The sequence below is a fragment of the Myzus persicae genome, unplaced genomic scaffold, assembly GCF_001856785.1.
Source record: "Myzus persicae strain clone G006 unplaced genomic scaffold, MPER_G0061.0, whole genome shotgun sequence".
Taxonomy (NCBI): domain Eukaryota; kingdom Metazoa; phylum Arthropoda; class Insecta; order Hemiptera; family Aphididae; genus Myzus; species Myzus persicae.
Window position 1 is genome coordinate 429,663 of NW_019100515.1, and position 13,296 is coordinate 442,958.

General features: G+C 27.3%; 2 protein-coding genes across 6 annotated transcripts; one reads left to right on the forward strand and one right to left on the reverse strand.

Annotated features, from left to right (window-relative positions):
* Positions 1–1,005: 1,005 nt before the first annotated feature.
* Positions 1,006–8,812, forward strand: LOC111029691 (probable tRNA (guanine(26)-N(2))-dimethyltransferase). 5 transcript variants are annotated; one of them, XM_022308834.1, is made up of 10 exons: positions 1,006–1,047; positions 4,060–4,189; positions 4,591–4,729; positions 4,809–5,023; positions 5,717–5,948; positions 6,016–6,164; positions 6,315–6,468; positions 6,588–6,814; positions 6,880–7,182; positions 8,500–8,812. In XM_022308834.1, exons 2-10 carry the CDS (start codon positions 4,077–4,079, stop codon positions 8,561–8,563), a joined length of 1,596 nt encoding a protein of 531 aa, XP_022164526.1. In that variant the 5' UTR covers positions 1,006–1,047; positions 4,060–4,076; the 3' UTR covers positions 8,564–8,812. The 5 variants fall into 5 exon arrangements, with proteins under 5 accessions (XP_022164526.1, XP_022164519.1, XP_022164502.1 ...); XM_022308827.1 differs by lacking the exon at positions 1,006–1,047 and adding an exon at positions 3,485–3,591 and having other exon boundaries at positions 8,500–8,645; XM_022308810.1 differs by lacking the exon at positions 1,006–1,047 and adding an exon at positions 3,726–3,935 and having other exon boundaries at positions 8,500–8,645.
* Positions 1,980–3,496, reverse strand: LOC111029717 (mitochondrial import inner membrane translocase subunit TIM50-C-like). Its single transcript, XM_022308853.1, has one exon. The coding sequence runs from the start codon at positions 3,314–3,316 to the stop codon at positions 2,198–2,200; it is 1,119 nt and encodes a 372-aa protein (XP_022164545.1). The 5' UTR covers positions 3,317–3,496; the 3' UTR covers positions 1,980–2,197.
* Positions 8,813–13,296: the final 4,484 nt, after the last annotated feature.

Genomic DNA, 13,296 nt, shown 5'->3' on the forward strand with positions numbered 1-13,296 from the left:
AAATAAAAATGCGAGGATTTCATGGAATAAACGACCTATTTAATTTATTCATTGAATGAACCGCCCAATTTTGAATCATGAATGATATGATTTTATGATACATGTAGTTTAATACTACAAAGGTAGATTGATAACTATTATTATTATTATTAAGATATTTTAATTTTGTAGAAATTAAATTGGAAGTTTTATTCAGTCGTTTAAGTGTTATGACTTACAAATGTGAGTGTCACATTAATATTATTATATTAACCCGTAATTTAGATCCTTCTTTATTAGTCTTTTGAACATTTTCGCCCCCATAAAAGTCTCAAGTGTATTATTATTGTAAGGTCCAGTTGTAGGTCCACACCACGGTCTATGATCTACAGAAGATATCTAACTTCTCTACGTCGCTTGGTCAATACTTGCCGTTATCAGTTTATCATTTTTGGAATAGTGGTTCCATACCAGCTCCACTTCACCCACAGGCCACAGACTAAGATATCTTTGTCCGTGACTTCACCACCGCGGCGGTGCTGTACAACGTTGATTTTTTGTTTGAAAATTTAATTTTTTAGTGGTTTAATTGTTTAATCATAAATATTAAAGGCTCAAACTCTAAAATGTTTTAATTATATTCATGAAAAATAAATTTAAGAATACGTTATTATTTTTTACAATATTCATAACTGATTTTACAGAATGTATATTGCATAATATGAATAAATATTTTTTTTAGATTTATGTATAAAAAAAACTTACAGCTTAACTTAATAATAATAATTTTTTAATTTATTTAACCATTTCTTCAATTTTTAATGCAAAAACTGTTATAATAACAAATTTAGATAATTTAATTGATGGATCATGGACATTTTATTTACTTATCTTATGCATTTAACATTTAACTATAGTATAATATTTTTAATTTTTAACGTTTATTGAATTTAGAATTTAAAAATATTAATTTTACTTGTTCGAGGACTAACATTTTTATTTAAATCATGAAATTTAAGCAAATTCAAATTCTAATAAAACAATTTCCAATATTATACTATAATACACGTAAGTTAATAATAAAGCCTTGTATCTACCTATTTAAAAAAAATTATTAAATAACAAATAAGTACAATTTTTTAGGTACCTATGTATTTGCTAACCATGTGTTACCACCTTAATTAACAATTAACATTGATACATATTTACATTTTAAATATTTTTTAAAGTTTTGATAGTAAAGTAAAGAGTTTGTGTAATTCTTCATGACTTTCAACAGTATAATCTGTGGTATAATGTTAAAGTATTATGTATTCATAGTGAAGTGTACGTATGGCTGATGACGTAGTAATATTATGCTTAAATTTTCTCTATCAATTTCTTCCCTTTTATTTTGTTGCTTTTCAGCCAAGTTCAAAAAAGCCTTCAATATACTTAAATGCAGTAAACTCTTTGTAGTTTGTACATGTATAAATATAAAATATATATGTTAACACAATTTTCAGTAGGCAACAATAATTTTCATTATAATATAGTTATAGGCTATGACGCTATGAGTAGTCTTTAAACATTTAACATTCTACTTACACAAAACATAGATAAATTATTTTTTGAAGATAGTTATGTACTTTATGCTTACCTATATAAGACTAGATATCATTAGTAATAATTATTGTTGTCTTTAAAATGTTGTTAAAAATTACAATTTCTTCAATAACTTTGATAGGTATGAAAAAATGTAACTGATCAATATCTTCTATAACAATTGATTCAATTTTAACTAGACTTCCTGAACACTCATAATTGTGGCATTCATATTACGTTGTTGTGTAGAGTTGTGAATACTCAACTGCATACCACCAATGTATTGAATGTTATTGATGTAAAATAAATTACTGTGTAGTCCCACTGTTTATTAATTGTAAGAAATTATTAACCAAGTGTAAGATCTATATTCAACACAAGTTACTTAGGGTATGTTCTAAGAAAGTACAAAATTATTTATATCATTACAACTTATGATTTTATTGACTAAATATTCCTAATAGACTATTCAGGTATTCTCAATAGTTGTACTACTAAGCATGAACAGGTGACTTCTTGAATTAAAAAAAATAATAATAAAGTAAATAATAGTCGAGCAGTATTAATATCTACTACCTACTTTATTGTTGGTATAAAAAAAACAAAGTTAAAAATATGTAATTACAGTTAACATTTATTTTCCATATAGATATTTATCTTTCCACGAGCCTCTCGCTTTATTTATTGGAAGTGTGCCAGATATTTGTTTTTGTTCTTCTTGCATTTCTAATAATTTTCTTTGGTTTTCTTTAAAAACTTCAAGTGGGTGGTCAAACTGTTTATAATATGAAAGTACTTCTCTTACATCATTCACTTCACTTGCTGAAACTACATTTAGAAACTCGGCCAATTGAATCAATTGTTGATCACCATCTTCACCTGTCCATCTGGGTATTACTAAGGCATTTTCTCTTTGTAATTTTACCGAATCTACATTCCAATCAACCATAATAACTTTAGATAAATCACGGTTAATACGGTCAATATTCTTCACATGATGTCCATCAATATAGTCAGTTGCATTCTTAACAAGTCTATACATAATTACATTATTTTTATCCAAACTGTCTAAAATTGGGTAAACATTAAATCCATTTGAAGCTGTGAATACAACTACTTCATAATTTTGAGATACTTGCTCAAGGAAATGATCAACATTTGGCCTCTTTTTAAATCTCCATCCGGTTGAATATGTCCACTCTGGGTGAACGAGCAGATCTGTCATTTCTATAATCAATGTGTATGGGGGTTGAATGTATGGATATGGTAATGGATCAGGCAATAGTTTTTCGTAAGAAGGTGCTCGCATTGATTCAAAAAACTCTCTGACTGCCAATCTTCCGCGATTAAACACACGTACCGGATACACCTCTTTTTCATCTTCGTTCTTTTTATAGTAATTGTCATCCATTAGAACATAAAGACCAGAGCCAAGAACCATCATTAATGACGCACCTATGAAGAAGAATCCTATTTTTAAGTTTTTTATCGCTTTTTCTTTTTCCTTACGTCTTTCATCTTTATCCTCGCCAAATATATCTAATGGATCGAGCGCACGTGTCGTTCCCGATGTTTCGGCAGGTTTTTTTTCAGTTAGAGAACTGTACAATTTCTTGTTTAACAATGATGCAAATGACGGTTGTACGTACGAGATCAGTTTGAATGTATTCCGCTCGCATTTACAACATGCTGCTGTTTTGCTCAAAATAGTGGTGTTGCACAATCGGAGTCCTCGAAATAAAAACTGTGCCATTTTTATGATGTTCCGTTAAATGTCAATCCTTTGGCATAATATTATCATAGAACAACACTAAATTTTACTTGCATATCACCAAATCTAAAGCTGAATATTGAATTCCAAAGTCACCAAATAACCATGATATAACTAACAATCGACAAGTAACATGTCATACAAATAACTGCTAAATTGATGTACTACACTACTATGACATAAGATACTATGGTAGAATATAGACATTTAACACTACCAATAAATATTAAATCACCATACTAGCAGATAGCCGATAGGTAAGTAAAAAAATAATTTTAGATAAGAAAAATAAAAACATACCGGTGGACATAACCTCAATTGACATCGATAGTATTCGAAATTTCGAAGTATTTGATACACCACTTTTTAATTCCTATCAAAACTATAAAAACAGGCACAGTTTAAAATATTGTACTCTAAAAATTATAACTATTCATCATTATTTAATACTTAAAAAAGTTCAAAGTATTATTACCTAATTAAGGTTTTAAGCAATCGAAAGCTTAAAAATTTCTAAATTTCTAAGCACTAGTAATGACAAAATTGATACTTCTATAATTAATATATTATTAATACATCAATTATTTGACATTTAACATAGGTATCATTTATGATTTATTATAAGTTCATTAATTTTATATAAACACTTTATACTATTGCTTGTACATGTCTTGTCAATCATGAGTTATTGAATATTGATACTAATTGTAATATTTATTATTTAGGTTGCTGTCTTTTCGGCATGGAGTCTTCATCCGAATTTACCATAATAAGTGAAGGAAAAGCAAAAATACGAGTCCCTAGCTCTAGCAAAGTGTTTTATAATCCTGTGCAAGAGTTCAATAGAGATTTAAGGTAAATTTGTACATATTACCTATATTATGCAATACCTAGTGTTAAACATTAATATTTAAAAAATATTATACTCCACTTAAATTTAAATATTGTTGAATTATTCGATCATGAAACCTCTCTAATAGATTTGAAATATCTTGAAAAATGAGTTGATGTTTATTCTTTTCTGAAATTTTTTGTTAGTTTACCTAGCCAAACATGTATTTTCAAATAAAAATAGTTCATTTTTATTATTTAACTTAATACAATGCAGCTATAATAAAGTTTTTAGTTAATTAAGAAGTGTCCTTAATTTCCTTTATTTATTTAATAAACTCTAAACAATGAGGATTTAAAAATATACATTTTGTAAAGATGTTATTTATAGCTTACTCTAATAATAATGATTTGGTACATTTCAGTATTGCTGTTCTTTCGGTATTTTCCGAAATTCATCACAGTGAAAAACTAAAAACCAGAAAAAGACAAAGATCCCCTGATGTGAATAATACAACACAAGAAGTTGAACCTGTGAAACTAGAAATTGGAACACAAGCTGAAGTTGGTTGGATGTATTATGTTTAATTTTTTATGAATGATATTCAATTAATTTACCTAATCAAAACATTTGAATATCTAGAAAATTATTTTATTTTTGTTCTATCAGTCGGGCTTAGAAATATTAGAAGCATTAGCAGCAACTGGTTTACGAGCTATTAGATATGCTCTTGAAGTTCCAGGAGTTAAACAAATATATGCTAATGATATATCAAAAACAGCTGTACAAATAATGAATCAAAATATTGAAGAAAACAATGTTAACAATTTAGTTACATCTACTCTTTATGACGCTGCGTAAGTTTTATTTCACAAACTATTAATGTTCTAATATATTTATATCAAGATAAATAAATAAGTTACTCAATAGAAAATTGGGGATTATAATAATATATTTTATCTACTTGTGGGCTGTGGGTGGATATAAAAATATTATGAATTTGAAAAAACTTCTGAAATTGATTTTTATTCCGTTTTCTACTATAATGTTTTTGTGTCAATTGTTTTTTTAAATATGTGTATTATTGAAAAAATGTTTTTTTGTGTTAATATTTAAGATAATACTACTTAATACTGTATCACATAATAATGCAATATTATATTATGTATATTATTGAAACTTAATAACAGGAATTGAAATCAATCTAAAATATTTTAAAAAAACTTAAAAATATTTGTCCAACCTAAATTAAAATTGAAATAGAAATACAATTACACTATTTAATTAAATTACCTACTACTTGAGTCCATCCAAACAAACCCACCCCCAGCCTACACTGGCCAATTAAAACAGTATATTTTAGGCAACTTAAACATACAAAATTTTCATTTCTATTATAAGAAAATTGTGCCAAATAAATTTTTGATACCACCTGTAGAATGCCTCGCAGTTGGCAGAGTCAACACATGTTTTATGAGGAATCTATACATCTTAATACATAAAATATGATAAATGCATGATGCGTAATATATATATTTTTTTTTGTACAGACATGTTATGAGAAAAAGGCAATTTGAATCTGAAACTAAATTTGATGTTGTTGATTTAGATCCTTATGGATGCCCAACAAATTTATTAGATCCAGCTGTGTGTAGCCTTGCTGACAATGGATTGTTGTTAGTCACTTGCACTGATATGGCTGTCTTAGCTGGTAATACACCAGAATCGTGCTATGCCAAGTATGGTTCAATCTCGTTAAGATCTCCAGCTTGTCATGAAATGGTGTATATCAATATATCTATAGCTATTTAAAATTATTTATTGAGTTTTTATTTATATTTATTTTCAGGCATTAAGAATTGTTTTGCATACAATTACAAATGTGTGTACTCGATATGGTCGTTATATGGAGCCATTATTATCAATTAGTGCTGATTTTTATATAAGGGTATTTGTAGTTGTACGTACTAGTCCTTTTATGTGTAAATCAATGTCAAGGTAAATATAATTCATACAATTGTGTTAAATAACTTAAATACTAATATGTAAATATTACATAGTTACAAATTATTTAACAAATATCAAGAGAAAATTTAAGGATATTGATGTGTTAATAACTCAATTGAAATAACAATTTCTAATTTATAGCAAAATGTCAACAGTGTATAAGTGTAGAGGGTGTAATATGACAACTTTATTGCCATTGGGTTCTGCTAAGTCAGATTCAAAGAATATGAAATTTACTCTTTTGTCTGGTCCACCAGTTGACAAAAAATGTGAACATTGTGGATTTCCTCATTTAGTAAGTGATTTATAGCGATATAATACCATTTACAAAAAAATATTAATACAAATATTCAATTTGATATTTATCTTTCATTTAAGTACTATGTATTGGAATTCAATAATTATTTTGTTTAGGTAGGAGGACCTATATGGACAGGTCCTTTGTATAACACAGAATTTCTTGGGAAATTGTGCAATTATATAAAAACTGAAGACGCTGAAAAAAAATTTAATACTGTTAGGCGAATGAGAGGAATGTTGGGTATGATGCAAGAAGAATTACAGGATATTCCGTTGTACTATACAGTTCCATCACTTACTAATACTGTTCATTGTGAAGCAATGCCATTGAGATACTTTTTGTAAATACAAATAAGTTTATTTTTTTCCAATAATATATAATTAATAAGGTAATTAATATTTTTAGTTCTGCATTAGTGGGTGCTGGATACCGTGTGTCTTCATCCCATTGTGCACAAAATAGTGTTAAAACTGATGCACCTCAATCAGTTGTGTGGGATGTCATCAGAACTTGGGTTCAAACTCATCCAGTATCTGAAAAACGATTACAAGACTCCGTTGCTGCCAGAACAATTTTGTCTAAACAACCTACGACTGAAATAATATTTGATAAAAAATATAATACGGTGCCAAAATCATTGCAAGGATTAGTTCGTTATCAACAAAATCCTGCACCATACTGGGGACCAGGAACTAAAGGAAATTCAAAGTAAGAATTTAAATGTTTATCCTTATTGAATATTTTTATTTTTAAAGCTAAGAAGAATGTATTTTTATTATTTGAGCAATGTAATTGTTAGTTTTACTATTCTTTTTCTAGTTATTATTTATTTATTTATCGAAAGCAAGAATATATTATATATACTAAATACTTACCTATATGTCTGTATTCATATGGATTGTATAATGGATTTATACAAGGTCATCTAAATGTTATGTTAATTGTTAATTACAAATATGGACACTAAACGTAAATTTGTGTTATTATAAAAATTCCACAAAATTGTAATACAGTCTTAACATAGTATTTATTTGATCTTGAACTCATGCATTGGATTGGCCGAGCTGACTAAAATAAGTTGTCATAGAGTTATTATTAGTTGATTAAAGAAACTTTCTTTTTAACCGAGAACTTTGTACTGAATATTGCAAAACAAAAAAAAAATTAGATTATTATTGAATGCAATTCATTTTTATTTCTTAACAGTAGTATGTTATCTTGTTCTTCAACTTGGTTGGTACGTTCCATATTTTTATAGCTCTTATGAGACCGAAACTTAGAAGTAATTACATTTTTTATGTTTTAGTTAATCTTCTGGTAATACAAAATTGGCAGATGCATACACTAAATCATTTTTAAATATTTTTTAATATTTTATTTTATTTTTAATTAGGATCTACCATTGAACACGACCTTTTATTTTTGGAAGTTTTTTTATCATATTTTACTGCCATTGATTATGTCTCCCAACTGGCAATTTGATACAAATTTAGATACATTTCTTTCAATTTTTTTAAGCAACTGAGAGGTCTCAAAAATATGTTCTTTACTTCAGTGGTCAACTTGTCCACTTTAGAAAACGTAGTTCTGATAGTTTCACCAATGCAATGAAATGCATGTGTAAAATGTGTCGGATATATTATCTTTGAATAAAATACATTAATAGCCACTATAAGTTATAACTACTATTAACTCTAGTATAGTTATACAATTAGCATATAGGAAAATGTAAAAATGTAATTTGTAATGACCGTAGAAGACAATGACTCATGTGTAAGAACATGTATTTATGACAAAATATTTAATTATATGTAAAATATAAGTAATCTCAATTTGTAAAAAATTTCTTTTCATTCAAAAACAAATAAGAAACAGATTTTACATTTGTAGAAGTTGGTTAATTATATGTTATAAAAAACTTGTAATTACATAAAAATCTAAGCCCTATTATATATTAATTATTATTTTTCAATGTTAAGACACTGTTAAACTTTTATATGTAATTTTAAATTGTATTTTTTTCAGACAGAAAGTTATCTTAAATTCTAAAGAAGTCGAATGTGAAACGGATATCAAATCTTCTAAGTAGTTTTATTGTGAATGCATCCTGAATAGGACATGTTTGTTTATTACAACAGATTATTTTTACAATATAAACTATGGTTAATAGATATTGCGTTAATTTATGGGGTTCAAATTTACATTGATACCATTGTTTTACAATATCCATTACTGGTCATTAGTGGTTGATGATTGTGTTTGATGTATTAATCTCTATTTTGTTGAACCAATATTATTAAAGATTACAAATTGAATAAATAACGTTTATTTTATAAAACACTGTTTTGCGTTTTAGTTGTTTATTTTATTATTCCATTATTATTATTATATTTATGGAATTGATTATTATGAATGGATTTTTTAAAGCAAAAAAATTAACATATTATCTATAATGCAGAAAAAAAATATTGTCTGGAACTGCTTCACCCATCTTTATTATGGACCACAACTCACAAGTCACAACTTGGCAGTTATTATTTTTTTCACAGTACAATTTTTTTTTATGCATGCTATTTGATACAACATTACAAAAGACAAAAAAAATATATATGATTAATACCCTCAGCATTTTACGATTATCCAACTGTTTTGTCAGGATCTTATTTGGATTGTACATGGTTTATGCTGTATAGGTACACACAAAATTATGTGGCAAAAAAATAATGTGTAAATAACAGTGGGCCTAGAGACTAGAGGTGATCTATTACAAGGAATTTTTGTGATTAAAATATACATTGTACATTATTATATTATTCTGTGCTATAAGTAGGTTCTAAACTAATATTTTATCTAATGATTTTTAATTTTAATTTATTTCATATTGATATTTACTTATTACATAAACGTGCATAGAACAATATTATAGGCTATAAAATAATGTTAGGTATCTATTTCAATTATTCGGATGATAATTTATTATCTTGATAATGGAGGAAAATGGTCAAAGTTATTTTGAGGAAAATGAACACAAAATAAGTACTCATATCTCATTTTTGGAGGAAAATGGATACTGTCATAAAGTTGACCTACCTCAAGTGTATATTTGCCATTATTCAGATTCATATATATTGTCTAATAAAAATTTGTATTGGTTTTTAAAATGTTTTTGCAGACCTTTAACCGAAATATGGCCGAAAATACTTATTAATTTCATACTACCATGAAAAAAATATCTCAAATCTAATTTCTACTTATATGAGTGAATATGTAGGTAATATGTGTGCAAAACTATGTTTGAAGACAGATGTGAGAAGTGAGTTGAAAATTGTGAAATTATTCCGAGAACTATAAAATAAAATACATATTATATTGGTGAAGAATACTAGGTAGTGGAAATGTAATCATTGTTTATAAAGGAAACGAATCTGAGGTCATAGAATTAATTTCTATAAGTCTATGAGCATAGTGAACAGTATTGGGTTGCGAGGATGGATTTTACTGGTGTTATATTGGAATATTGGACATGCGTTTGGGCTGAAATCCGTAGTTACCCTACCTAACAGATGTGCTGTATAGTGTATTCCATGCAGATTCGTCGCTATCGATACCTCTTGGTAGCAGTTTTTAAAGGATTGAAATTGCCAATCGGTGTACCTAGGAGGCTAACCGCACTAAACAATGTGCAAACTGCAAAATGTGTTTTTCAAAGTAGGTATTTATTTGAATCCTGTTATTAAACATTTTTATTTCTGATATTCAGTAGATGCCTATAGTATCAACACATTTAATTTTGGCTAATTATTATATAGGTAATTCATATAATTTTTATAAACATGGTTTTTGTAAATAATAAAATAAGGTTGTATTTACTTATTAAAAAACTCCGCTCAGAATCGTTTTTTGTATACAATGACCTATCATTGGATCTAAATAAAATATATCCATTAAGACGACAACTATTATATCTACGTGCATACAGTAGAACGGTACCTATACTATATAGTAGTATAGTACACCTTTTTTGTTGTAGGTATATAAATGGATGCCACTGCTTACTCTGGCAGATGAGGTAAAAACATGCGCCAAATCGTCACATTTAATTACCTACACTATATTTTAAAACCAAATGTATGTTTGTAGCTTAAATACAAAAACTAATCGATTGATCTGGTCTAAAATGTTATAGATTGTTCTTAGAAATATTAGACAAATGTATAGCCGTATAGATACCTACTTAAAAAGTATAATTTTAATGAAAATATAAACAAATTGATATCTACACTGGTGAAAATTTTTTTTATTTTATTAGTCAACATATACAATTTAAAGAAAACAAATAACTCACTTCTGCTGTTTAGTAGGTTTAAAATATACCTACTTTGTTATTTAGTATATCGTACTGGATGTGTTACATTTGAATTCGATGATAAATAATTTTATAGGTACACCAGGAACGATCCTTGCAAACGAAGGAAACGGATGATGGATCAATATCTATTTCTAAGGATAGTATACCTGTATATATCATGGGTTATTAATTAGTTTTTATAATATTAAAATATTAGTATTTATGTACTCATTTTTAAATTCGGCAGATTGAACACATTTTTGAAAAAACATTTCATATACGAACGTTGCCTGGCCCATTCTGAAATCAAATTTTTTTTTTGCACAAATATTTAGCAAGAAATTAGTATGCATTTTCACGACCAAAATTATGATTATTGATTTAGAGCTCAAAAATATATTTTGAGAAAATGTTTAACTTGTAATTTTACAAACTAGAGGTTTAAGCGGTACGGTAAATTTGAAGTAATTATCTATTAATTGAATACCTACACAAGTACACAATATGTTATAATTATTGTAACTCTAAATACCTAGCAGTAATCCCATTTGTTATAAAATTGAGACATAATATCTAATTATAGGTAAGTAAAATAAAAATTAAACATTCAACGGGTTATATTAACATAAAAATTAACATTATTGTGATTTGTGAGGTTACATTGTCAAACTTATTACCTAGGTAGGTACTGAAAAAAACATTTTAATAATATTTTGTATTATTTAAATTTAAAATTATAAACTATTTTGGTTATTGTCATATCTGCAATTTTCAATAAACAATTTGTAAACACGGAACCTCTTTATACTTTGACATGAAAATATGTAGGTACTTATTATAATATTATACTTGTGGATTCATCATATATTGTCGTACTTATAATAGTATCCATTATCTATGGCAATTGCCAAAATCGTTGCAGAGAACGGAGTCGATTAATGATTCTAAAATTTCAATAAGTAAATCTATTGATTATAATTAATTGATTTATAATCAATGGTAAATCGGATATGAACAAAAAGCATATTGCTTTCCGTACGGTAGTAAAATAAATAAAAATTAATTATTCATACCTTAACTCGCGATATTTTAAGTTCAGATACGCTATATAGTTTTCTTACGTGTGCTGTGATTAACTGCATGTGTACTCGTTAAAGATTTCACCGAAAGATATGATGTCTACGTACGTTTGTTTTCATATTCTTTTGGAGCTTAAATTTACTTTTTAGACTTAAGATAAATATTTAATGTCACACACAGTGTACTAGGTACCTACCTAATATTCTTTCCCTAGACGAATTTTTTATTTTTGAACGCACTACAGTACATAAAACACGCAATATAGTATTGTCATCGTGTTTTGGCAAGCCCCGATCGTAGAATTATAATAATCAATACATGTAGCCATGTAAGCACATATAAATTAGATATACTTTTTACTATTTCAGTTTAACTTACAGAAGTACATGTTATAGGTCATACGGATATAAGATACAATTATTATTTATAAATAGTAATTAATTTTTTTGAATTCAACTTTATTACTATTAATTTAGTGACACATACTTAAAATTAATTTTTCACATAATATCTATTTGATAATCGTACGTATTCTCTCTAAAAAAACTCACTAAAAAAATGTATTAACTGAGTGTTCGACTGCCTACTCCATGCGCACGCTTATGAATAATATACTCATATTCCTAGGTATATATAAATAGTGTTAAACATATACACACGGGCTTTCTTATGTCCCTCAACATTTATTTTATTTATTCTTTATCTATATAAGTAGTAGGTACATTCCAAAATCATAATTGTAATTCCATTTATTCCTCGTAATAATGAATTCAATGTTTCAAAAATTGATATCTATTATATTATATTGGTATCATATTAATAAATTATTGAAAAAAATAAACACACCAAAATATTATATTTATGAAGTATTATATAAGTAATAGTTACAAATCCTTTCATAAAATTTTAAAATAAAAGTGAAGAATCATCAAGAGAACTCTACACCCATGTAGGTACATAGGTAAATGTCTATGGCTACACCGGCATAAGTTGTCTCCATCTTATAAATGTAAGACATAGCAAGAATAGCAGGAAAGAACCGAGAAGGCTACAGTCATAACTTAGATACGACATTTCCACAGCATAAAAAAGAGAACTGGCTGTACATTCGTAAGACGTAGACAACACATGCGAGTGTAGTGTCTTCTTAAAGATTATTATATTGTCCTGGTGTCGAGTTCTAGTAGATAATTAATTAGTGAATAAACATAAATTTAAAAGATGACTTCGTTCAAGGATGGATCCAGAAGAGCATAGGCGTGCCCAGACTTAGTCCTCAGGGTTGCCTCTTAAAAAAGTCAGAACCAGATGATTCTTGAACTAATGACCACTAAGTACTAGTATAATTAATTATTTAATTAATAATTTTATAAAGTATTTATTTAATTCAATTT

Coding starts and splice junctions, on each gene's coding strand:
- LOC111029717 (XM_022308853.1), bottom strand. CDS start 3,316: ATGGCACAGTTTTTATTTCGAGGACTCCGATTGTGCAACACCACTATT.
- LOC111029691 (XM_022308834.1), top strand. CDS start 4,077: ATGGAGTCTTCATCCGAATTTACCATAATAAGTGAAGGAAAAGCAAAA. Junction 5,024..5,716: donor TCTACTCTTTATGACGCTGC/GTAAGTTTTATT, acceptor TTTTTTGTACAG/ACATGTTATGAGAAAAAGGC. Junction 6,469..6,587: donor ATTGTGGATTTCCTCATTTA/GTAAGTGATTTA, acceptor TATTTTGTTTAG/GTAGGAGGACCTATATGGAC.